This window comes from Agelaius tricolor, unplaced genomic scaffold, assembly GCF_023055355.1.
Source record: "Agelaius tricolor isolate 1412-34295 unplaced genomic scaffold, bAgeTri1.0.p SCAF_3, whole genome shotgun sequence".
In the NCBI taxonomy this organism is placed as follows: Eukaryota; Metazoa; Chordata; class Aves; order Passeriformes; family Icteridae; genus Agelaius; species Agelaius tricolor.
Genome location: NW_027269263.1, coordinates 2,189,569 through 2,217,182, shown reverse-complemented (window position 1 = coordinate 2,217,182; position 27,614 = coordinate 2,189,569). Strand labels below are relative to the sequence as shown.

General features: G+C 39.0%; 1 protein-coding gene across 5 annotated transcripts in view; it reads right to left on the bottom strand.

Moving 5' to 3' along the window:
• EPS8 (EGFR pathway substrate 8, signaling adaptor) overlaps window positions 1–27,614 on the bottom strand; it is a 124,700-nt gene that overhangs the window by 8,221 nt on the left and 88,865 nt on the right. For all 5 annotated transcript variants that reach the window (XM_071422116.1, XM_071422119.1, XM_071422118.1 and 2 more), the window contains 14 exons: window positions 27,287–27,448; window positions 26,936–27,085; window positions 24,596–24,678; window positions 22,273–22,409; window positions 21,598–21,671; window positions 20,419–20,545; window positions 19,975–20,063; window positions 17,848–17,922; window positions 17,097–17,245; window positions 14,826–15,009; window positions 13,668–13,801; window positions 10,168–10,279; window positions 9,148–9,291; window positions 897–1,146 (listed from right to left, as the gene is read on the bottom strand). In XM_071422116.1, coding sequence (XP_071278217.1) covers window positions 897–1,146; window positions 9,148–9,291; window positions 10,168–10,279; window positions 13,668–13,801; window positions 14,826–15,009; window positions 17,097–17,245; window positions 17,848–17,922; window positions 19,975–20,063; window positions 20,419–20,545; window positions 21,598–21,671; window positions 22,273–22,409; window positions 24,596–24,678; window positions 26,936–27,085; window positions 27,287–27,448 — 1,870 coding nt within the window. The remainder of the gene's footprint in view (window positions 1–896; window positions 1,147–9,147; window positions 9,292–10,167; window positions 10,280–13,667; window positions 13,802–14,825; window positions 15,010–17,096; window positions 17,246–17,847; window positions 17,923–19,974; window positions 20,064–20,418; window positions 20,546–21,597; window positions 21,672–22,272; window positions 22,410–24,595; window positions 24,679–26,935; window positions 27,086–27,286; window positions 27,449–27,614) is intronic.

Genomic DNA, 27,614 nt, shown 5'->3' with positions numbered 1-27,614 from the left:
CTATAAAGTAACTCTACAAAACTATTACAACGTGGTTCCTGTGTATCAGCCAGACCTACAAGTGTTCTTGAAGCCCTGAATACATGTTTCAGAATGGTGCAAACGACCTAGAAATATGGATGATCATTAATTGAAGTGTGAAAACAACGTAACTGATTTTACAAGCAATTTAGGTTGTAATGTGGCAGCAAGTTCAGGTGGAAAAGCTGCATTAGCCAGCATAACAGCATGGGCATTCTAGTGTTGAAAACACTGACTAGAGATCCCAGACATGGGAAATTTGGGTTAGATGTTAGAAAAAAGTTTTTCATGGAAAGAGTGATAAAGTTCTGGAATGGTTCTGCTCAGGGAGGTGGTGGAGTCACCATCCCTGGATGTGTTTAACAAAGCCTGGATGTGGCACTGGGTGCCATGGTCAAGTTGAGGTGTTGGGGCTGGGTTGGACTCAATGATCTTAAAGGTCTCTTCCAACCTGGTCATTCTGGAAATTCTGTGATTTAGGATGGGACAAGTGTAAAGTGTTTTTCCCTAATTGCCATTATGGTAATTATAACGAGGGCGGCACTCGGTGCCATGGTTTGGTTGAGGTGGTGTTTGGGCATGGGTTGCACTCAATGATCTTAAAGGTCTTGAAGGTCTCTTCCAACCTGGTCATTCTGGGAATTCTGTGATTTAGAATAGGACAAGTGTAAAGTGTTTTTCCCTAATTACCATTATAGTAATTATAACGAGGGTCAGAACACATCTATAGCAAACCCGTATTTTAAACATAAGGTTAAAACCAAATTTTTCCACCAAGATTCATCGGAAACACAACTTTAGGGGACTTCAGGATTAAGCCAAGCACACAGAAAGGGGAGGAAAGCCTTTTATCTTGCATCTTAGGGCACACTTACGATCCACAGGGATCTGCTTCTGCCGTTGCGTGTCGCGGGCCACGCTGCCACCGCTGTCGCTGGAGGTGCTGCTCTGGCGGCTGACGGCGGCCGGCGCCTTGGGCACGGGCACTGGGATGGGAGCTGGGGCACTGGGGGGCAGGGGGACAGGCACGGGGACAGGCACGGGGACAGGAGCGGGCGTGGGGGGCGGCGAGGGCGTGGCAGGAGCCGGCTCGGGCTGCTTCGCGACATAGTCCGTCCTTTGCTTCTGCGGGAGGCAGAGAGGCTCAGTCAGGAAACAACATTTGGGCACCACGTCAGACAAACCCAGATTTTGCACCAAATGGTGCCTTTTATTCCACTAAGGCATCTCACTTGCCACGTATCATTCCAAATTTTGCCAGAAGTTAATCTGGCATCAAAGTTTGGCATCGGTTTCTGTTGTGTTGAGAGGTCCCTGGGACGAAGTGAGTGATGAGAATTTGACTCTGTGTTCTCAGAAAGCTGATTTATTATATTATGCTATTATATTAAAAGAAAATGCTATACTAAAACTATACTAAAAAGAATAGAGAAAAGATACCTCAGAAGGCTAGAAAGGAATGATAACAAAAACCTGTGACTGACTCAGAGAGTCCGACACAGCTGGCTGTGATTGGCTATTAATTAAAAACAATTCACATGTTTGGATAAGCAATCTACAGACCACATTCCAGAGGAGCAAAACATGGGGAAGCTGAGGCTTCTCATCTTCCCAGGAGAAGAAATCCTGGCAAAGGGATTTTTCATAAAATATCACAGTAACAGGTTTCTCTGCTGGATGCAACACTCACAGCAAGGAAATCCTCTGAAACATGTTTCTTTCTTTCAAGGAGATGAATTCTATCAATGAGATAGTTTTTAAATCTCAACTTCTGTTAACTGGCACTTTTTTAAAGCTTTTAAAACTTTTGACTTATTGAATTTTATCAGTGTAAAAATGTATATTTCAGAGATGTTATTTAAAAAAAAAAACCTGAACAATGAACACGTCCAGCCACACCTAAACTCAACTAATGTTTTAACTTATAAATGTCACTGAGGATAGCAAAATGCATTGTTTCTTGAACTGCAGACAGCATTTAAGAGGTTCCTGCTCCTCCCATCCATTCATCTATGCCTTTTCAGCTATTGACATGATCACTACAAGCCATCTCAAGGGAATAATCTGATTTAAAAACAAGCCCCAGACTGCACAATTCTTGGAACAGGGCTGTCATTTCTTTCTCCCCCACATCATGCACGTTCTAACAACATGTAAGCTATCATGCTGCTAATAACTAACTAGCAGGTGTCTCAAGAAAAACTTGGGAAGTTATTTCTTCTTTGCCTTTAGAAGGGGACCAGTTATGTAAGAAAACACTGCTCTATTTTCCCAGAGCAATCATAAAGACAGACAAATCCATAAGCCACCTATGCTACCCCTTTCTCTCAGGCAGTTCAAGCTCCATATCTCACTGTTTAACAGTGTTCCCTCTCCACAATTTTGGACTAACACAGCTTGAAGGTTCAATATTCAGGTTTGTTTGCTCAATAGAGATGCCTCATCTCGTAGTCATGAGAATCTGCTTACTTTGGTATGAAGAGAGATGAATGCATTCTCCAGATTCATTGCTCCTTCCTGAAATACCTTTCCCTATTCCCTTGGAGGCAGAGGGTTTTACAGCAGATCAAGCAGGGAAATATTTGTAGGAGCCATATGTTAGAATTTGAGCAGCAGATCACTGGCCTGACAACAATCAAACTTTCCTTAAATGTCAGCAAATGCCCTTGTACAGGAATCCCCAGCTCAGAGAAGTCCAGCTGATGGACAAGGATTTATTAGTGAGTGTGAACCATTTCAGCAATACTGATTTACACCAGCAGAAAATTTATGCCATCAGCTTCTCCAGCCAATCAATTAAGCCTGAGAAAGGAACCTTACTTCCCTTAGATGATTTTTCCCTTAAACCATAATAGTCAGCTAATAAATCAAGCATATATCCCTGCAAAACATCTCCCTTTAAAGTCTTTTGTTTGTTCATTTGTTTCTATCTCAGCATTTAGCTGTTCAAAGGCCTCCTTTGAACAACTTAACTGCTTTGTGCAATGTGGGGAGATTAAAAAAAAAATCATGAATGACTTTTCTGTATTTTAATGCTACAGTTAAGGAAATGAACGCTTCTTTAATTGTCAAATGACAAGGAACATGAAATGCATAATATAAAAGTGAACAAGCAGAATAAATATATGTATGAAACTTGCCCTTTGGTGGAAAGAGAGTGCCCCACTAGGTGTATCATTATTTATTATATATAGATGTACTGTATAGGCTCAAAATCTTGACAAAGAATTTAAAAATTTCACAGCTACTAAAAGGTTCCAATGATATTCATATCCTTTTATCTTGTTGACAGATTCCAATTACTAGACTGTTATCTCCAAAATGTATATTTTCATGTGTGTTTTGACCTTCTTAAAAAAAAACACAAAGAAAAAGTAAAAATTTTCATGATAGAGAGGATTTGTTACAAGCCAAGACATCCACTGCACACTGCCACAATCATAATCCAGAAAAAGAGAGAGCTAAAAACTCCATGTAACTTTCAATGGATGTTACTGGAGAAGCTGCAAAAACATGTTGTACTGCAATCATCAGCCTCATCAAAATAACTTGCTGCAGTGAAAACAAAAATTAATCTGGAAGCGTCACTCAAACTCTAAATTTGCAAATGCAACCACATTAAAATACACTTTGCATTTTGCTAAACAGTGCCCAAAAACCAATTATACATTTGAATCCCATTTAATGCTTCTTTTTTTAACACTTCTTTTTTTAACTCCAGATCTTTTGAGGACATCCACACGTTCATCCCATCACTTCTATTCACTGCTATAAAAAGAAGCATGCACTATGGAATTTGGTGACTATATAGTCCAAGAGGGGAAATTTTGAGATTCAATATCAGAAGAGTAATTCAGTTACCTCTGAAAGCTCTCCCAGTAATTGCTGTGAGGAAAATGGAGTAAATCACATCAAATAGTATTGTTAGAAAGGTGAAAAGTAACTGTCTCACACATCACTCCTGAAATTTCATACACATTAGCAATTTAAACTAAAAAAAACATCAGTCTTAGTAATTACCTCTTCTTAATCACTAGGAAACTAATAGTTCTAACAACATGTAAGAATAAGAATATTCTAATATTCTTATTTTGAATAGGGAACAGAGTGCTGGCTACAAAACATACACATCTGATGCCATATAAGCAATCAGCTCTTTTCACTGCACCTACCCAGAGAGAAACAGGCTTAATAGAAAACAAAAGCCAAGGAAAAGAGTGCCAAAGGATTCAAGATTGTCATGTGAATGTAAAGAACACTTGTAACTGGAGAAAAATAAGATTTAAGTCACAGCAGCTATTAAAAAAGTGCTTCATTTTTCTAGCTCAAGAAATGTTGCCTAGCTCAGCAAATGAGGTAAAGGTGCTGCTCACAGAAGGGTTTGGGTTGGGAGGGACCTGATGATTCCATCTAATCCCAACCCCCTGCCACAGGCAGGGACACCTTCCATTATCCCAGATTGCTCAAACACCCATCCAACCTGGCCTTACACACTTCCAGGGATGGAGCATCCAAAACTTCTCTGGGCAACCTGTGCCAGGGCCTCACCACCCCCACAGTAAAGAATTTCTTCCCAATATCCAATCTAAACCTTTCCTCGTTAAAATTAAAGCCATTGCCCTCTGGACTGTCACTCCATGCCCTTGTAAAAGTCCCTCTCCAGCTCTCTTGCTGGCCCCCTTTAGGGGCCTTTGGAAAGTCTCCCCAGAGCTGAATGATCCCAACTCTCTCAGCCTTTCCTCATAGGAAGGTGTTTCATCCCTCTGATCACCTCAATTCACATAAATTGGAACAAATTTAAACTGTTTGGAATGGTGATGGTACACACACACTCTCATTAAAAATCTGGATATATCATAAAAGTTTACTGGGGCTAAATTTTGTTTTCTTATTTCTTGCCAGAAAAATCTTTGTTTTTACAGGGAAAAAATTAAGTCCCAAAGCTGTTTGCAACACGCTACAGGCTGCATCTGGTGAAAAACCAAGATTGAGTATGATTCAATCTATTTTTAATGAACAAAAATAATTCTTCTAAGGTTTGAGTAAAAATGCTAATGGTTCCAACCCTAATTCTTGATCAGTGTAAAAGAGTGGGAACAACACATTTTCAGATATATTTTGGCATTAAAAAAAGGGAATATATATATTCAAACTATGGGAAAAAAAGACAAAGAGGCATTGGAAACATCCAAAACCAGTGGGAAATGTTCTCATTAGGTTAATGCAGGCACAGAGCTTTCAGTTTACTCTCTTTCTGAAGGTTTCAGTGCCACATTCCTGTTTGCCCAGTGACACCAGCCCACCAAGAGGGCTGCAGAGCATTCAGCCTCAGCTTTGTCAACAGCTCTGAGGTTTGGATCCTGTCCTGGGACTCCACTGAAGGGACAAGAGAGAATGAACCACTCATCTTCAGCCAAAAGGGCCAGTGAGCTACCCAAGACTGGGAGAGGAAATTTCAAGCAGGGTGTTTTGCCAGAGTTTACTTTGGTGGGTTCAGCTATTATGCAAACAGCTGCCCACTAAAATCCCATTTAAATCCCTAAGCAGTTCTTTGCAGGGTATACCACATTTGTGATTTTACTGAATTGACAGGAAATTTAGACAGAATTTACTTATTCAAATTGTTATTAGCTAGGATTAGTGCCCATTTTGAAAGAAAAAAAGGAAAAAGAAGAAAAAAAAGAAGAAGAAGAAAAAAAACAGAAGAAAAACTCCACCTTATTAAACATTTACTCTCTGCCTAAAGGATTTTGTACACATCACTGATAATATAACTGTCTCACCTTCAAAAGGGTGTCAGGAGATTAATTAACATGCCCACCAAGATACACAATTCTATCCTAATTATGTTCTTCAAACTTCATTTTCAAGAGCATTAAAAGAAAGTTAATAAAATGCACAGAAAATAGGAAATACTATGATGAGTTATTTCATAGGTTCACCAGCAATACTTCTACAAAATAAGAAATCAGAGTGCTTGGGAAACCCTTTATGTTCATATATAATAGGATAGTGAAATACCAGTGATGGGTCAAAATAAAATTAACAGATTAAATGAGCAACACCCCAGAAAACTCTGATAACCAATAATTAAGAATAGTAGAAAATAGAAGAATTTAGCAAAATGCTCTCCTAAAAGTACAAGAGTACCAAACAAGCAAAAATATTTTTCCTGGAACTAATTCAACTGACCTGAAGACAAACAGTGTTACAGCCTCTGACTCACAAAGATAATTAAATAACTGGGATATTGCTGGCAATGTCCTGCAAGTATCACCTCAGTGCTCTCAAGTGACTTTATGATACCTGGATCCTGAAAGCAATTGAGTGAAAAATCAGGATTGAAAGTAATGTGTGGCCTTAGAGGTCACTAGGCAGGGGGACAGAGTTAGAGCAAAAAAACCTTTGCAGCTCTGAGAAGAACTGTGATAATGAGGTATCCATCTCTCAGAGAAGGGGTGTCTGTAGCACAATCAAGTGAAAAAAATCCTCTTTTTCAGTGGAATCCTTAATTCTTCCTAACAATCTATGAACACCCTTTGGTGAGCAGTGCACTGAAGGTTTTTAGTCTGTAAAGGAACACACTGCCCTTGCTCATGACACTTATCTGCAGCTGGCCACAGCAGCCAGGCCACTGTGAAAGCAGCTTTTTAAAAGCTGAAAATTACTTGGGAGAGCAGCAAAAGCTGCACAGCACCAGGCACTGCTCCTGTTCAGGGTCTGGCAAAAGTGCTGATAGGAACCACCTTGATTTCCTGCTCTTCCCACAAATTGTCCTGTCTGACTTTGGGCAAGGCATTGATTTATTTAATTATTAAATCAGTTCTCTCTGAAAACAGCAGCAATGCCTCATAGTGCTGTTGGGAAAATAAATGGAGTTATGCAAACACTTCCCAAATGAACCATGTGTCCATCACAGGAAAACAGACAAATGAGAGTGCTCAGGAGTGCTAAAATTATAATAATCACTGCCAAGTTTAAACAGCATTACTGACATGGCTTGGTAAAGACTTCATTTATCCTGTGCAATTCATTATATTCATAAATAATTTCACAGTGATTCAAGCTCACATTTGAATATGATCAAGCTATAGAATAACCTGCCAGAGGGCAAAGTAACAAACTTATCTTAAATGGTGTTCCCTGACCCTAATTTTCATTGGTCCATGGAGAATGCTTTGTGGAAATGATTATTTTATTATGTGCCATATCTTGTCATTATTTCAAACAGAAACTTCAAACCTTGCAGTGCATTACAGAAGAATAATGTGAGAACATCTACTCAAAACTTACTCAGCCTGCTCAGGACTTGGTGGCAAATTCCAAACACACAAAATAACATGCACAGGAAGAAAAAAAAAAGGAAAAAAAAAAAAAAAAAACAAGCCAGATCTTTAAATCAGGATTTGAAAAGCACTCTGGATGCATGCTTCACTTCACAGGCAGGCAAATCCACAAGCAATGCAGAATGAGCCAAGATGTTACAGGCAAACAATTTGGGACAGGAAAGCTCAGAAATGGTCTGATTCAAGCCCACCAAGATCAAGGCAGGTCTACTACATTGTTTTGCAAAACATTGTGGCATTTCTTGGTTTTCAGTCATCAGCTGGGAGGTGCGGACACAACAAATTAGATTAGATTAAATTATTAAACTTCAAGCTTCAACAGAAGTTTGGTCTAAAATTCTGATTTAGAGGCAGGCCTGGAATTTCTGCTTAATTCAAACTTGTTTGCCTAAACCTTCAAGATCATTAGGAAAAAAAAAAAAGAGGAAAGAAAGAGGTCTTGGAAAATAGAACAACTTCTTTTAGCAGCCTCTAACCCCCTTAACTTTTGTCTAAAAATACATATTACAACTTTATGCTATATATCCTTACTTGGGTGGATAATTGTGCTGACGTAAGAATTTTTTTTAAGTAATTCTCTCTAATTCTGTTCAACATATAAAAGAAATAACAGCAACAAAATATTAGTTCCACACCACTACATAAAAGAAAGAAAATTAAAATTAGGTCAGGATAATAGTGTGCTATTGATGCACAGACATAGTAATTGAAAAATACCTGCTTTGTGAATTCAAAGGCAAATATACCTCCTTTTTATGACTCCAAAATTACAATAATTAAATAAATTCAGGACTAGGATAGAGACACACAAAGACAGAAAATAAAAGAAAAAGCTGGAGCTCACTCTTCTAGGAAAAACAAAGATGACCCTACCTTAAATAATTCAAACTCCTTCTTTGGCATCAACAGCTATCAATTCACAAAGGATATTTGCAATTAAAATAAATGCATACACATCCACTAGGACTGAAGTTACCACCTCTAAGCAAATAATGAGGTAAAAAAAACCCCTGAGGTAAAACATTTTTGCTGTATCTCTATCAACTGTATTCTCTGTGAAATACAGACATCACTGTTGGAACCCTGGCTCCTGAGAATTTCAGACTTTCTGTGCTGACAGACACTGACCCCCAGGAGAGCACTGCATTTGACCTGAGGTTGTGGAGAAAGCTTCCAAAATTTATAGATAACACTGGGATTATGGGTGTGGAATTTGAATAGAAGTGTATAATATCACAGGGTGGAAAACTTAGAGTTTAAGGGTTTAGAATGCAGCAATATATATAAAGGAAGATGGAGGTTCTAGGGTGGAGGCTGGTCCTTCTTCTTCACCTTCCTATTTTCCTTCTTCTCCTTCTCCATGGGTTTGGGTGGTTTTGTGTAATTGGATAAAAAAGCCCCCATTGCAGGGAACAGGTGGGTGGTTATTGAGTTAAAAGTGAAAATAATTTAGGTGTCATTTCTTAATTGGATAATTTATCCCTAAGAAAGCCTTGTAGAGAGAGATAGGGCTCAATTTCTAGTTTGTTAGAATGAAGTGCTGTAGAACTCAAGAGTTTGTGAGACTGTGGCATTGATAAGAACTAATAAACATCTGAGTTCCAACTAGAAATATTGTCTCTAGAAACTGTCTCTCTAGAAATATTGTGATTTAATCCCAACCCTGGCAAAAAAGAAGCAAAGACTCCTCACCTCATCTTCAGCCTCTACAAGAAATGTAAATGTTTTGTGCACACAATGACCCTTCCACTGGAGGTTTTGCTCCCAGCATGGACAGTACCTGGATAGTGCGGGTGTAGGCAGGCTCTGGCCATCCCTGACCGCCTTCTGTGTTCCTCAGAGGGTCCAAAATGTTGTTTGGCACAAAGCCTGTGCTGCCACTTTTGTTCTGAACCTTCCACCACTGCTTTCTGTCATCCAGGATCTGAAATAATTTGGTAAATTAATTACATATCTTTTCTGACTTTCCTACTGCCAGTGCTTAGGCTGTGAATCATTTCAAAACAAAACCACGGTTTTGCCAGGTTCTGAGTCTGCCAGCAGATCTTGCACAGATGTGTCCCTGAGAAACCCCTGTACCTTCCCTGATTCCCACCATCATTAACTCCACATGGTTCTACTGCACTTTTCAAAATGGGGCTCTCAAGAAAGACTATATAAGTGTGTAATGGAGTTCTGTAAAAGTCAGGAATGTGCTGGATCAGACTGTGGAACAAAACACAAATACTTGCACAGAGATGCTGCCATCTCCACAACCCACATGCTGTTGACAAAAGGAATAAATAATTACTAATAATCCAAGTAAAGGCAGCTCTGGGGGAGCACAAATTTGGGGACACAACACTTAGTAAACAGTGAATGGGAGAAGGATGGCCTGGAGCAGTCAGAAGTCTGCCTGCCTGCCCCACACTCTCACACTCAGCATTTTCTCTCTTTGTTGCTCCCTCCCTTCCAAACGTATCTCACTTTTCTGGTGCCACATCCTCTTGGAAAGAACAGTCCTTCAATATGCTCTATGTGTACACAGATAGTTATTTAAACACTATGTAATATTTAAAAGCAACACTAGAGAAGGTGGAAGGAACACACAAATGTATTTCGAGCACGGATCTCTAAAGCACCCTTCCTAAGTCAGCAAAATTGATGCAAAACAAATTAACTGGACTTTCCATACTGAGGCAGACAGGTCAAACACACTGAAGCAAATATTAAGGAAAGCCACACTGTCCACAGGAAAGGTACCCTCAGCTTTGAGTAGTATCACCAGAAATTTGTGTGTTGTCTTTGCAAACAAAATTACCTCCACAATCTCCTCTTTCATGACAGAAAGCTCACTGTTGTTTCTTGCCACGAATTCGTACTTGCATTTGGCATATTTCTTGCTCTGTGCTTTATTGTGTGCTTCATAGTTTCTGCAAAGCAAAGATCAGGCTATTGTTCAGTGAGACAGTCAAGCAACTAAAAACTCAAAATGTCCTCTTCGAATAACCTGCAAAACATTTTTTAAAACAAAAACCTCAGCCATAATATGGTGCTGCTGCAGGACTATCTATTCATAATACACTGATTCAAGTGCCAAAAAAAAAAAAAGTACAAATAAACAAAATAAAGAGGTGGCTGAAATACACAGACCTCAAGAACTGCTAATCTTTATTAGCTCACTGCTTGCAAGATGTATGATAACAACCTAGATTAGCAGGTGCTATTGTTTCAAAATAAACATGTACTCTATATTTAGTTTGTTTTCCTACAGAAGGTTAAACAGCCATTTGCTATATAAACAAATGACTATACTTAGGATATAATTGATAGCTTGGGCTTTGTGTGAAATTGTATTTCTAGTGTTCATCACAGATTGTTTCAAATACATAATAGATGAATAAATTGTTGCCATCAATACTAATGGAGTTAAACTCTAAAACATGTTCACCTATTGTTGATCAGTTTTCTTAATTGACCATAAGATGCCATCAACTCTAACAACTTCAAGTTACTTTATCAATTAAGAATGAGAAGTAACTTCTTACACACAGGACTCATTGTAGAACAAGGCACATCACAGTAAGCTCTGTATCTCTCTGTTTCCATGAGGAAAAGCTCTCCAGAGTGCCTTTGGTTATGGAGCTACTGCTTTCTTTACAAAACACTTTTCAATTGAGAAGTCCCCAGCCCACTCCAAACAGCTCCAAACCCCCCCCCCCAATAACTTTATACACTTGCACACTTTATACACTTCCACAGTCCAGTAACTTTATGCTGCAAATTATACCCAACAACATAAACCCATACTGGACAGTAAAGTAATCAAACAAACAAAAAATCCCACATGAAAAAATCCCACATGAACAGACAAATAAATACATAGAAAAATAAACAAATCCAAACAGCTAATTAAAACATGAAGCAATCCATGGCTTGAAATGCTGGGTACAGGGTCACAAGGTGGTTGCTGCTGCTGCTGTGTAACTCTGGGTTCCAGGTGTGCCTGAGCAATCCAGCAGCTACCTGGCTACTGCATGGCTGTGGAGAACTGTCTCACTTGACTTAAAGAGCAGAACCAAGGAAAATCATATTTAGATCGAAAGATTATTTTGAAAGAAAGAGAAAACACTTGCAGTATTTAAGGAGAGAGTGAAAAGCAGGGGATGACCCCCAGCCTGCAGAATAGCTTTTATGAGGCTGAACAATGTGTAATACCAATTTTTCCTTCTACCCCCCTAAAATTAATATAATTTTTATTTTCTTTCTCAGAGATATGACTAATGTAGCTCTGACAGTAATTTTACTTACAGGCAGCCTTTAAAAAATCATTACACTATTCTATTCGATTACAGTGTCTTCCTGTTTTGTACACACCTAACTATCCTGAATACTTCAAAAATGTAACTCAGGAAGAACTTTTAAAAATGTCCACATTTTAGTTTTACTCAACTCAGCAACATGCCCAGAACATGGGCCAGACAATGGATGAATGCTTCTGAAGAGAGCCTAATTCTTCAAACCCAGCTTAATGAGTCAGTTTACTCTGGGCACAAATATTCTGATCATTTCCCTCCATCCATCCTCCTCTGTGTTTCTCACTGTCTATCAGACATACCATAATTTCAGGCCTCAGCTCTTCACTGTACCCTGCTCAAGAGCCTAGAGGGTTGCACAGACTTTTAGAGAGCTTTTCTTCAAATGACAGTGAAGGCCAAACTCCACAGCAACAAACTGCTGCTTTTAAACAGCACAAAACTTGCTGAAAATTATTCAGTGCTCTTGTGGCATCAGAGTCCCTGAAATACCTAATATCCACTGAAAGTCTAAGACTCTGACACTTTATTTGCATCACCCAAGGGAGGCATGCCTTACATCAGTGGTGAGAAGCAGGCACCACTACAGCAGGTCTCATTCCACAGCATTCCAGACTTAATTTGACCTTTCATGAACTGCTTCTTAGGATCACCCATTCCTCTTTACTGACACAAAGGAGGTTTGGATAACTCTTTCTGTTCCAGACACCCTGATATCATCAACCGCTCAATGCAGTAAGATTCTGTCTCTAAAACTGGAGTGGAGTCAAAAACCTTTGCATGGAATATTCTTACTCTGGAAGGACAAAGCAGGTCTTACCACATTACAGGTAAGGGAAAGGAATTTAGAGTGCAGATCATCTAGATTTCAAAATAAATGGTCCCGAGACAAGATTGCAACAGGCAATCAACTTTGAGAAAACAATTAAGAGATGACTACTCTGCTGCTGTTGCCATGAAGAATAAATCCAAAGTTCAGAGAAATTAATTGTGTCTTCAACCTGCACAACACTGCACACCACATGGGAAGTTGCTTGCATGCAGATTAAAAACAGGATCTTTTAGCACATGGCTCGAAACTAGGGATTCTGGAAAGGTTTTCATCAAAAGAGTTATATATATATTGAGGATATGGATATGTGTGTGTATATATATATATATATATATATATGTATGTATATATAGAGGATGCTTTAACCAGCAAGTTGATCCCCAAAATTTAGCTTAAACATCTTCCATGGCTCATAAAACAAAATACATTTCATATAGTACATATGGAATATGATTTGGTACAGGAGAGCAATTTCAATGCTTCTTTACTGATGTGCCTCCACAGTCTGTGCTGGTATAAATTCTCCCCAGAGACAAGGGCCAAGGATCACTGCATATCATCTTGTCAAGTTATTCAGTTTTAGGATAAAATGAAGGGGGTGAAAGAGGATGTGCAAAAAGACACTGTTTGCTATGCAAACATTTCAGAGTATTTTCTGTAAGATTTGGAAGAGGATGGAAGAGACAAGGTGTCACTGTTCTGAAAGTGGGTATTTCTACACCAGCCCAGAAAAATAAAAAGCAGGAGATGATGGAACACCAAGCGAGCAACTAAGAAAATCAAACAATCAGTCAAACCAAGGACAGGTGAATCTCAGAGCAGACTTGTCATTCTTTGTAATTCTGAAAAGAGCAAAGAGTGTATTTAAACATGAAACAAATCAGAACTAAAATTTGAACCGAAGTGGGTGGATTCTGTGCTTGCAGTTTGGGTTGGAACTCCACTGCATCATTTTTGACAAAAGCAGCAATTTAACGTCACAGAAAACCAGGATATCTCATAGAAATTATACAAAAAGAGTCCAAAAGACACACTTCAGGTAAGGAAAAGCACTGCTAAACAGAATCACTTCCCCAGCAGACACAATGCCACGACCAGAGGCAGTCGCAGACCCTGCCACCCCAAGAGCCAAGAAGTGGGGACAGTTTTCCACAGCACCACGGGCAGGGTTACCTATCTACATGTCGGCTAACAGTTTGCTTAAAGGCAGCCACAGCTGCCCCCTGGTCCAGCAGAGGCCCTCTCTTGTACACCGTGTTACTGAATGCATACCCATCCGCCGGGGGGTAGTCGGGAATGCCAGGAGGCTGCAAGACACAAAGGGAACAAAAAGAGAATGGATTAGTGCCATCCTCCCCTAAGCTCCATCCAGCCCCCCTCCAGGGGCTCTGTCAGCATTCCCTCATGTCACCATCATATTTTCTGAAAAATCCTCTTTGCCAGGATTTCTTCTCCTGGGAAGCTGAGAAGCCTCAGAGAAAAATGAAAACAATATTATCTGATTTGCTTCTCCTGTGTTTTGCTGCTTTGGAATGTGGTTTGGACATTGTTTACCAAGCGGTCATTATTTGATTTGCTTCATGTAAATGTTTTACCTTAATGACCAATCACGTGTTGGGACGCTGGAAGGAATCACGAGTTTTTCATTATCATTCTTGTTAAGCCTTCTGTCTGTATCCTTTCTGCATTCTTTAGTAATGTTTAGTATAGCATTCTTTAATATAATATAATATCATAAAATAATAAATTAGTCTTCTAAGAACATGGAGTCAGATTCAATAATTTCCTCCTTTGTCCTGGGGACTCAGCAAATACCACACCCCCATCCTCAGGTGCTCACAGTTCTGCCATGAAAAGTTAATAGCTTCTGCGTTTCAAGTTGGTAAACGCGGAGATCAAAAGGATGAGAATAAAAGAATTTCTATCCCGAGTCGTGCCACTGCATTAATATTGTAGTGGATGCTCTGGAGAAAAGCAGATCTCTGGGGCAAGGGCTGTGTCATCGCTCAGCTGTCACCACAGCAACACAACTTATAAACAATGGCTGAGCTGCTTTAAAATACCCTGCACAGAAAAACTGCTCAGAGCTTCTGTTCTGGATGTACAACTCAAGCCACAAAGCTCTAGGCCAGCCAACAGTAATGGAGGAAAATTATCACTCTATTGCAAGAGCTCATGCATGTCATACCTTCACTGAATATGGCTACAGTCCATGAAAAAGTGCCAAAAATGCGTAATAGTTAATATCATTATGGATTTTAACTAGGGAAAATAGTCATACTTTATCACAAGCACATATGTGATGTGATACACACTTCTGCAGTAACTTACCTCACTGGACAGTCTTTTCATCTCTTGCTTCCTCTGTTGCTCTGCCACGTTTGCCACAGACTCAGCCAAATGGTTGAGCTCCTGCTCCTTTGGAGCTCCCATGAAGTTCAGCAAAGGAGGCTCCCAACCATTTCTGAAACGGGGCACGTATGGGGGGATAAAATGGTCTTTTGGCCATTCAGCTCTGTGGGAAAAGCAAATCACAAGTCTGTGTCAAGGGCCACACAAATGCTGGTTTAATAAGGTCCAATTTATAGAAATTGAAATGCTTCAGTATTTTTATTAGCATAGAGGAGAGGCTGGGATTGTAGTAGAGGCAGAATCATGCTAGAACAGGGAGGATCAGCAGAACACATTTATTTACCTCAGCTATCCTCCCTGCAGTGCCCTGCAGAAGGAGTTTGCTGCTTCTGTAAGGACACATCAGTGCTTAAACACAGCAAACTTCTGTCTTATAGCAAAGATGGGTACTAGAAGAATCAATCAAAACAAATCTAGGACTTGTTTTAATGTTGAGACGTGGGGGAAATATTGCAATGCATTATTTCTGTGAAAGCACAAACAGAAGACTCCAGAGAAACAGCCAGCATTGCAAGAACACCTGAAAGCAGGTATGAAACATGGAAGCCTAGGGGGCCTAGCTACACCAAAACCAAAAAAAACCAAACAATAAATTTACAGACATAAACCCCACATGCTCCAGGGCACAAGAATTATCATCACATTGGCGTTTTATGGTCCAGATTAATATTTATAAAATACTGTACTACTTTTCAGAGTTCCACTATGAAACACCTCTGAGATAATCTCTGTTGTAATACCAAATACCTAAATTAACGCTGTCCTACTCTGCTTTTGCACCATGCATATCTCTCCCACAATATAAATTGCTGTGTCTTCACAGTAGAAGCAGAAACAGAAATGTACATCACAGTCTTTTAACAGGCTCGTTGCTGACACTGCCCAAAATCAAGGGACAAATGTGCCAGTCACATGAGCAGTGTGCAATTCCTAGCCTGTTAGGGCTGGTCAGTAATCCCTGATTTTATCATTCCCCTCTCCTGCTACATCCCACCCCAGGGTACCTCTGGATACTGAGATCAATCTCACCATCAATTCTAATGTGCACAGATCAGCCAACTACATTAAGTGCTTCATTCTTCACTACCAAACACCAGCCATTTCTCTCTCCATTTCCCTCTTTTCAGGATGGACTAAACAAATGGAGTAGTTCCCAAGACAAGGAGCCCATTGCTTTGCCATTTCCATGCAGCCTTCCTTACATTCTACAGATTTCAATCAACCAAATAATTAATAAAATAATTAGTAAAAAAATATCCATCTGGTAGACATTTGTGTTCTAATTTGAAATTTAAGAGCAAAGATGAAAAGAAACAAAAAACATGCTGCATTTCCAGCCCAAGTGATTGCATACTTCATCATCATCAAATGTACTTATCTGCCACATATTATAGTCAAAATGCACTTAGTTAATTTAATATTTTTCTTATGCATGTTCAATTCACCGAATTTCAAACTACAGAATTTTAACCCAACAAATAAAAAATTAACTTTTATTTCTTCAAATAAAGAAGTTAACTTTCAGCTGAGATAAATCATAACAGTGAATCCATTAAATGCAATGCATAAGGTATGCACATGTGGCACAGTTCAGTCAACAAATATTTGTGTTATAATTACAAACATTTTCATAGCATTATGATGCATTTCAAGAACTAAAGACATTTCAAATTTTTACCTTTTCATAATTATTGAAAATTGAAAACAGACATTTGTAGCTATTATTTAATATTGTCTCACTCTTTATTGCATCTCCAAATTGTTTTTTAATGAAGTCCAGATATATGGGCTGGAAAAATAATGGTGAAAATAACTGGAAACATGCAAGGGACAGTTCAGAAAAAAGATACTACAGAAGATTATGTCAAGAGGTTCTGGATACCACTGACAAAAAAAAAAAAATTCTTTATGCATTTTGTCTCTCCTTGGGATCCCAAATCCCAGCAAAGCTAGAGAGTTCCTTTCCAAAACCCTTAAAGAACAGTTCTCAAGAGTCCAAATCCTACCAAAGTATTATTGAATTTATTGGGGGACTGGATAACCTGGTTAAGACCCTGTCGATAAACATTTAGAGAAAATTAAGAGAAAATTCTAAAAAATTAGAAAAAAAAATCTAAAAAATTCTAAAAAATTTAGAGAAAATTCTAAAAAGCCTGAAGATTCTCTAAAACCTGAAGATTTTTTCCTCACCTGGCTTTGGTCCACGAATCCCCCAGGGACATCCACAGCTGTCCCTCCTCACTGGTGACAGTGTATCGCAGGAAGTCTATGGTGTCTTTTGTCAGCAGGGGGCTGAGCACTGTGCTGGCAAGCTCTGGCCCTCCTGTTGTCTGCACCACCTAAACCCAAGGATTAAAATCATGCCAGGAAAACACACATTGTCAGTAAGGAGGTAACTGTGAATTTATGTTACCTACAGTGCTGCTAGGAAACAGTCATTACTCATAAAAACACCCCCCAGAAGTAAAATCCCCTCTGAGAATCTAACAGTGTGCCTTGATGTCACATAAATTAAATAAACTATTTATTGCTGGAGAGCTGTTGTTCTGGTCACCAACCATTTTTTGTTCAGACACACTCTGGTCAATGTTATTTTTGCTTTACTGATCAAAGCATCACATACTACCATTAAATATGGTTCCAACTCTCCTCCTGCATTATGTAGAGAACCTCAATTTTTTATTGTTAATTAAAGATTATAATGGCAAAGTGTAACATGAGGCTATAGATTATTTAAATAAATACATTTAATAGAAGGGAAAATGTGCAGAAAATAATATAAATTATTTTCTAAAGGAAACCTCATCCTGAGATACAAACATTTCTCCTTACTTATTGTCCAAGGACAAAACATTTCAATGTTGTTATCATTGAAAAGGCTGCAGAGCATATAAATACAAGAGCTCTGAAGGGAAGCACTTAGAAAACTGTAAAACCTTACCATATGTAGTGGGGTAAAGAGAAAATGGACCAGATCAGCTGCACTGGGATTCTGGATATGGAACTTCAACTTGGCCTGAAAGAATCAAATAGTACATTTTAAAAACCATTTGACTGTTAAGACAATAAATGCTTCATATTAGAATGGTCATGGTCCTCCTAAGCCCAGTGCTTGGCCTGCAACACCCACTAAGTGCAAGTGTTCATCCATCCCATTGCTCCTGACTCCATGCATATTTTAGCACCTATTGTGCAAAACAAGAAGTTCCACAACCAAATGACATGTTTTGTGAAGAGGCACCTCCTTTGGAAATCTGACACCTCTTACTTTCAGTAGTGTTCTGCAAACTTTCCAAATAAAACTAAATTGTCCTTCTCAGCTCACTTTTTCTAGCAATGCTCATAACCATCTGCAGACTTATTACATTGTTCCTGAATCTGGTCTTTTCCAAGCTGAAGTAATTCCTCCAAGCATTCTTGTCCACTCTGGAACTTCTTCAATTTTGCTACACTGCCAAAAATATCGGGCCAGGTAGCATAATGGCATATTGATGCTCTTTGTTAATGTTCTGTTGTCTTTTTTCCCCGATGGCTTTTACCATTTGCTTGGTTGATCACAATGAATACAGATGTCCGTCTCCCAGGAATCTCCATTACATCAACATTTTGTTCTGATTTGTTTTATATATGAGATTTTTCCATGCCAGTCCATCACTATCACATTATCAATAGTGAACTTCCTCTATCACTTTATCTGTTATAATAAGATATTCCTATGAAAAACCTCTGAGATCATCAAATCCAGCTATGACCAAACACCACCATTAAAAAAAAAAAAATTCTAAAACCCCCATACCATTTAAATTCACTGATAGACCTTCTTGGAGAATTTCTTTTATATACTGATCACCCATTGGCTTTGTGAGCTCCAGAAATAAGAAGCCCAAATGTGCTTTAAAGAGTTGTAGTAGTTTTTGTTGCATCTTGCCATCTGTTCCTCAAACTGCTTTTGGCTGCCCTTGTTCTGCTTTTACATCCAACTGTCCCTCCAAATGAAGAAAGGAGGAGGATGTGATTTTGCTTCTAATAACTTCCTAAACATTGTTCCTCAGCCATAACAACCCAGTCCCAGTCTATCTAAAGCTTTTTGACAGATGGTAGGAATTTCTAGAAGCTTCCAGCATGAGGTTTTAAAACAATTTCCATTCTACTTGAAAATTTTATTCTTCTAGCTACTCCTTTTCTTTTTAAAGCAGATTCTTCATTTTATACAGTTCTCCTTGACTGCCACAAAGTACAAATTTCAGGCTTTTGTTGTTTCTGCAAAGATGCTGAAGTAAAGAATTGTTAAAGCATTGTTAAAGCATTGGCACAGCACAACTCCTCAAAAGAAACACCAGAACCAGGTCCCAGGTCGCTGAGCATCAAAACAAGAGCTGTGACTTCTTCTGCACAGAAAAGATTCAAAGATGCACAAATTGTTCTTGAGTAAAAAAACTAATTAAATGCAGAATGTAGCAAAAAGAATGGAAAAAACCCTGGACATTACATCTTTTACTGAGAAGGATGAGCAGGTTCCAGGATACGTATCCTCCCTCAATCCAGCAATCCCTTAAGGTCAGAACTTTAACACTGTGAGGGTGCCCCACGTGCTGCCTCCCTTGAACAGGACACTGCCACTTGCAGAGGAGGAGATGCCAGCAGAAAGCTCTTGAATTATCATCTCTGCTTATTGAGAACCTCTAAAGAGAGAGAAATTTGTTGGATGGAACGTTCTGAGGCTGGAAGGTCCTGGGTAATGATGGCAACCAGCACAGCAAGTCTGATGGGCATGGCTGAATAAAATCAAAGGCCACAGCTGGTGATGCTGGCAAACACACAACAGAGCTGTGAGGCCCCACAGACCTTCCTAGGAATCCTTTCATGACTCAAAATCAAATTTCCCAAGTCAAAGGCTTTCAAGAACCAGGAAAGCAAGAAACACAATGATGCTGAACACCAAACATGCTCGTCTAGTCAATGTGTGGAGAACCCGAGCAGCAGCATCCCAAAGCTCAGAGGCCAAGCTAGCCCAGAGGTGGCCAGCCCTGGTCTAATCTCACATCTCAGACTAGCTGCTATCACTTACCAGGAGATTGAAGCCATGCTTGAATTTTTGGAAGCAGTCAACAAATTCATCTGGAGGAGGTGGCTTTGCACGGAGAGTAAGAACACCCTCTGGTGAAAAAGATGAAATTTTTATACACCCATTTATATGTCTATAGCTTCCAGAAACATTCCAGATATAGCAAACAACAAAATACATAATAAATTTGCCATCTTACAGAATTTTGTAAATATAGAATCAAGGCAGGAGCGTTTCTGTGGTCACATCTCTAATTAGTCATTCCCCACTCATTTCAAGCAATTAATTTTAATAGATTTCCCTCTAAGCATATCCTGCACAGGAACTTTTGTGCTCAAATTGAGAGAAAATTGCTACACTGATTAAGAAAAACTACACAAAAAGACATTTCCTAGTTCTTTCAATGGTCCTGAGAGAAACAGAAGTATGTGCAGTATCAACTCTTACCTCCAGGTCCTTTCTTTTTACTTTTCTTAGTTTTCTTCCTCTTTGAAAGTTCAGCAAATGCTTCAGCAGCTTTTTGCAGTTTGGTAACAAAATATTCTATGTCATCCAAAATATGGTTCAGAATTTGCTGTGGGAGAAAAGAAAGGTAACTGGCACTCTAGAGAATCTATAGCAGAAATACTCCAGAAATTGAAATGTCCAGACTCCCAGACACCAACAGCTTCCTTGTAACAAAGTCCATGCTGGAACATTCCATATTTAGGTTCCTTGTGTTTTTAAAATTTTTAAATACAGTTTTTAAATACCTGTAAAGTATTTTAAATTTTAATTTTTTTAAAAACATAGGCCCACTGGAAGTTTTTTAATTATGTGTAGCAAAATAGTTCAGCTCTGATTGCAATTACACTTCCATATTACATTTTTGCTGAGAGCACACAAAAAAATTGAAATTATTTGAATGGACAGCATTTTCATAAAGAATATAACTTCATAATCTCCTTTTGTACTAAGTATTAAACTATTTGGTGAAGCTGTCTACAAATTAAGCTGTTTGTGGAGAAGTGCTCTTTGAAGAATTGATTGCAAAGAGTGACTGGAGAAGAATGAATGAACCCCAGAGGAAAACACAAAGACACCAACCCAGCAGGTCCCAACATGCTTTTCTCAGGACTCTCTGGTGTTGCTGAGGGCAACAGCAGAGTGGAGAAGTAGAAAGTTACAAATGACACATGGGGCAATATTTGATCCTGCATATACCATAGAACATGCCAAATATTGTTGGTTATATACAGGAATGCTTTAAGTTGAAAATAAAAAGGGTCCACCTGTCTTCTGAAATGACCATGTTTCTTTTAGAGATGTTACACATACCCAAGTCCTGCTAAATTGATGGAATTTTTTATCCTTACATAGTTTGCTGAAGTTAGTCTACTTCAAAAATTATAATTTATACTTCCATCTCTTCACAGCAGAAAACTTGTAATCAACATTCAGTATATTTTTCTTTCCTTTTAAAAGTGAATATTAAGAAAAGAAAAGAAAACTACCACAACAAGCAGAGGCTGTTTGGAAAGCTTTTCTCCAGAACTGAATTTCCCATATGGAGAAAAGTTTTCCCACAAAGGAGAGCTGCAAAATCTCACAGACATGAAGCAGCATCATTTGTAGCTCCTCACTTACAACATCTCTGTCAATCCTGGCTGCTATCATCTCTGCTGTTTCTTCCTGCTCATGGTATTGTCTGTGCTTTTCATCTGCAAAGAGGGGAGAAGAGAATAAGACATGCATATATATGGGATTAATATATTAGTACATAACAATTTCTATACAGTTTATGCTTTGAATTACACTACTGTAAGAAAAAGATGGACAAAACTCTGCCATTCCCTTTGCAAGGACTCCATACAGGCTGAAAATTTTGCACCTTAATGCCTGATCCTGTCCAGGCTCACAAAAAAAATCTTCTGTACCTGCTTTCAGTCTACTTAACCGCATAAATGAAGTTTATTGCACAAGTATTTTAAAGTCTTCACTAAATAGCCCAGATCAAAATCTGGAACCCTCACCCAGCACAAGTAAAAGCAGCCCTAAACAGAGATCCAGAAAATGGGTAAATGCAAGGAAATGACAAATCAGATTATGGCAGATCTTTGTCCCCAGATCAGGCAGCAGCGGCTTGGGGCATCTCAAACTTGACTGGGAAAATCTGCTTGCAGCGAGGGCAGAGGGCTGACCTTGCCCAACCACTTCTGCCATCGTGAACGTGGCCTTTCCAAACTCCTTCTGTTGCTAGCAAGCACCATAAAAATCCACTCCAGGCCCCGCTGTGTGTGGCACAGCCCCAGGAATACTCACAGTCCCCCTGCTCCGAGGCCCACGCCGACCACGCTGCCACGCGGCTCCGCACGTCCACCTGGGTGATGGTCCCCGGGGGCACGGGGGCAGGGGCCCGAGGGGGTGGGGGAATGGCACTGTCAGCTTTGGAGATCATCCTAGAGGGACAGGAGAAAGCCCACGAGTGACACTGGAAGGATAAAAGTTCTGTTCTCCAGTGCTGGGTCAGAGGAATCGAGGAGGCTTCACAAGGACTGCACAGCACGATATGGGCTTGCCAAGTAAGCAAGCCAGATGTGTAAATATGTTAAACTCCAGACCATGATGTGTAAATAAGTTAAACACAGCACAAACCCACTCCAGGAAACTCACTCCACCAGGGAGTGAGCAAACCTTTGTCTCCTGGGAAGTCCCCAAGCAGTGCCAAAGAACGTGAGGAGACCTGCCAGCTCACATGGATAAATTCAGTGCCTTGGCATTATTGAGTGGCATTTTTACCAGCCTGTGCAGTTGTAAGGGTGGGACTTGTCTCTTGTATGAGAGGAAATTGGAAGGTTTGGAGCTACCTTTCAGCCATGACAAATCAAGTATCTGGTCCCCTAAGTCTGGCCAGTTGTCAACCACCTTTTGCTTAAAACCCTGCCAACAAAACCAAGTTCACTGGCTGATTTGTTCTCTAACAGGGGCCTGTTCATCCTCTCTCAATACAAACACATCAATATCATGGACTGCACTACCTGCAATTTTCCAGTTCTTACTGTAGTTTTAAATGCTGTAAGGAAAGGGGTGTTTGAATTCATTCTTCAGTCTGTTGATAACAACAGACAAAAAAAATCGCAGTGGCTCCTGTCATACATATCCCCCATTCCTTTCCCAGAGCTCTATTCAAAAACTAGTTCTTCACCTTAAATTCACCTTTTATAAACTCATCTTGTTCACAGCATTCAACAAGACCACAAAACATCAAATGTTGTTTGGACTTTGAACAGCAAATAGTAGTAGTAGCAGCAGTAGTAGTAATAACAATAATAGTAATATAATAACAATAATAATAATTATAATAAACGATCATAATAAATAATTATAAATAATCATTTTTAAGTTTAAAATTAAATAAATAAATAAATATATAAATTTCTTTTGCCTTTCCTTCCTCCAGTCCCCTTTCACTCCTCAACAACCTTGCAGCGCCTCAATGATGCCTCAGAGGCTCAGTGAGGCAGGAGGGTCCCTCCCTGTGACCCAAACCCTGCAGGCACATGAGCCAACAAGGAGGAGCCAGCACTCAGCTGCCACCCACGTTTGACCTCTGGGCCTCAGAGCCCTCAGAGATTGATATCTCAGATTATTTGTCCCAACAGATGTATTGACCTACATTCTTTTGCCAATTAAATCTCATTAGTTTCCCAGCACATCGAATGTGTTTGAGTCCCTCTGGATTGCCTCTCAGTGCTTCTACCTGGCTTGCAACAGTCCCATAAATGGTAAAGTCTATTTATTTAATTTTAAACCTGCAAATAGAATTAGACACAGTTCAGGGTCTCTTTTGTTTTTCTAGGAGTGCCCCTTGCTATAGGAAATCTTTGTACGTTGTACATGAGAATTTAACAGGTATCCAGAACCATTATACATTCATTCTAATTTTTGTCCAGCAGAGAGTTATCTATCTGAGCACAATTATTATTGAGAGATACTATCAGCATCAGTTACAATGAATTTCTAACAAGCTACTACCATCACCATTCAGTTTCTGATATATTTGTGCCTTTGCTTTTATGCCTCTGTTCGCTACCTCTCATTTCTGTATTAATCTTCTCTGAACCCAACAGATTCTTTCCCTCACATTTTCCAACTGGCAGAGAAGATTTTGCTACCAGGGAAACAAGAAGTCTTCAGCATCATTAAACAGGCAGGAAGATTATTCAATCTTCAGTTGCTGTTTTATTTAACATCTTCAGATCCCAAAACCTTTTAGCATAATATTATTTACTTAGAGATATGGGGAATTTCTGGTTTTTAATTTAAATTCTGAACTACTTGACCCATATGCAGAGCTGAGACATGCAATGCCATTCTCTGGCAAGTGGAATTGCTCTCAGCTGTTCCTATCACAAAGGTGGAACTGGGAAAGGTAAAACTGACACTATAAATTGAACAGAACATAAGAAAATTATTAAAGCAAGAGATGGCTTTAATACACATGGCTTTGGAAGTATATTATTAGCTAGAAGGAAAAAAGCTCAAGCCCCCCACAAAACCCCAAAAGACAGCAGGCAGACCTGGAGAGCTTCTGAATGCTGTGACACTGATAATCCTATACACTGCCAAGAAGTTGGATTCTTACCTCAGTGTCTCAAGCCTCTTCTTTTGCTTCCCACTTTTGCTGTCACTGATTGCACTTTCAATATCTTCATGAATAAGGGTAGCCTAAGGAGACAGGAGCAGGAAACATCAGGAATCAGCTACTCTTTGAAATAAATATCTCACCTTTAGACAGAGAATACCTGATCAAATCTCATTTATTTAAAAGCACTGGGACAAATTATTTTTTGCATAAACCACAAAAAAGAACAGAATAAAATCTGGGAGTTGGTATTTTTGTCACTACTCCAGCATCAAGCATTATCATCACACAAGAACATCATCTAGACACCAAATTTGTCTGAACAGCTGTAATTATCTCAAGTCAACCACTATTGCATAAGCTACTTTTTCCCTCTGCATACATAATTTTTGGTTGTCTCAAGTATTTTGTTTGTCTCGGACTATAAAAAGAAAATCTACTAAATATAGAAGCAGCAAAACTACTATAGATGGCAGCAGCATAAGCATTAAGAGAGTAACTTGTCATGATTCAATTTCCTTTTAGAAATAATGACAGCCTCCAATTTCTCTTTGATGTGACAGAAGATGAATTTTTCACAAGATTCCCTAATCTGTACCTTCCTGACACTCCACAAGTGCAGCCTGCCTCTACCAGTGGCCCCACAAGTGAAATTTTGATGCATGTCTAAAGTATTATTTTAATAGATCTTGCATTAAATAGGTCATGGCTTCTCACAGGATTTAGAATGCTCTGTTACATGTCTTCAGCTGACAAATTAATTTCCTGCAAAGGCTGTCACAGCCCAAATCTGTCAGTGTCTAGCTCACTCTGCAAGGATCATGTCTTTCCTAGCACCCTCACCATGCAGAAGTGTGTACCTTTTTGGGAGGAATATGTGACTTCTGCTAGGACCAGAAGACATTGTTGAATTTAGGATTACAGGGGATTACAGGACTTTTCAGGCTATAATGGATTGCACTATAGAATAGATAGGATATTTCAAGTTTGCAGAATCAATAGAAAATACTTTAGGGGACCAGAGGAACTTAAAACCAAAAGAAGTCCATTAATCCAACACTCTTGGTATTTACTATTTAATTTTTTTCTTGCCTATAAAATGTTAGAATGCCTGAAATATTATTGATTTTAAGTATTTTTTATTGCAGAGGCTCCTGGAGTTGCTTGTAACTTCAAATAAAAGCAGGAAAAAGCCAACAGAGAAAGACCTAAACTTTCAAAACCAGAAAAGTTTCATGAGTAAGGAAAGAGCCCAGGGTATGGCCACAGAATCACACTATACTTCAGAACAAAGGGAGATACTGGACTTCCAAGTCATGCTTAGCTACTCTACATTTTTATATCTACACAGAAGAACAACTTCAAAAATGAAGGGAGACCAACTCTACACATGAGAAGCTGGGTCCAAACACTCCTCAAAAGGGATCCCTGCATTATTTAACACAATAATCCCTGAACTTCTGACAGGATCCCACTTTTCCTTGAAAACAGCAAATTCTGTGCAACAAATCACACAGTAACTGATCATCCTCACACTGCTCTCACCATGCTAATTCCAAAATTGTTCCACAGTGTGATTTAACAATCTGTTGTTTCAAGACAGTAATACAAACTACTACAAAGGAATTAAGAAATCCCCTTGAAATTATCAACTGGAATTACAGAGAGTAACTAACAGAATTAAAATTTATAACCTCAGAAATAAAGAAATATTGCAGAATACAATAAAAAATAATTTACACTTGAAGGCAATATTTTCACCAGAGACAAGCAATCTCTTTCCTTGTTTTGCCCCTCCTGCAAGGAATATTTTCCCTTTCAAGATCTCTCCAGCAGAGCAGAGATGCAGAAAGGTGAGAATGTAGAGAATGTTTAATTGCTCAGTAACAAAAAGAGAAGAAAGAGTAGGTAAGACTCAGGGCTCAGATGAGCTTTTTGCAGATTATAAAATAAACTTGAGATAAGTCAAATTATTTTACAACACTTTTTTCAGAAGTGTGAAGGTAAACCATAGACATTTTCCAGAGCTTTATACATTTGCAAACTCAAATTAGCAGCTGTAGAGTCCAAGTACCAATATTTACAGTAAAGATATATTTGAACATGCACTAAGGAGTCAGCTTAAATATTAGATTACTCCTTTGCAATACATGCTACACTACATTTACTAACTGTAAGTAGTGCTGATATCATAAGTGGATTAAACTTACAGCATATTTACAAGAATAAAAGTAAAGAATTATTTTCTATTAACTCATTTATCTTTATCCACTGTGCTGGTCAAATCATACAATCTCCCCTATTCAAATAAGTTCAAGCAGATCTCCACTATTATCTTACCTTAATTTCATCACACTGGAAAAGATGCAAATCAGGCTTGTTTTGGGTTGGTTCTTTACATATTAATGCAAGAATTGAGTTGTAGTTGCATGCATTCATCACAGCTTGGCAATGCTGAATTGTGCTTAAAGGAAAATTCTCCAGTTCATTCTGTCAGAAGAGGGGAAAAAAAAGAAGAAAACACAAAATGCCACTTTACTATACAGTGTCCTGATCTCTGAAAAACTGCATGAGCAAAAAAGGGAAAGTGATAATAAGCTAATTAAAATCCTCAGTCTCACATACATCGTTTTTCTGCTCGCTCCCTTTTCCTCTCTCTCTGAAAATGAGACTGTCACTCACAGATCCTACCTTTGATTCCAAGTCCACCAAGCTGACAGCTTTGTCATCCACTTGAAGAATCATGTCTTGAGTCCACACTTTGCCTTTGGCATCCAACAATTTCAGCTTCCTTATTCCATCATCCACTGTGATCATCGCCTCTTTTCGGTCCAGAACAAAGGTGGTCAAGTGCTGGCGAGTAAAATGTACATTTAAAAGAAATTACTATTGCAATTTTCCCTATTGTTCAGGAGTGCCAGTATTTAAATTAATATTTAAATCAGCAAGTAGCAATGCAAATTATTCATGAGTAAAAGTGCCTTTGTATATGGCAGAGCCCTCCTCTAGGACATGAGGA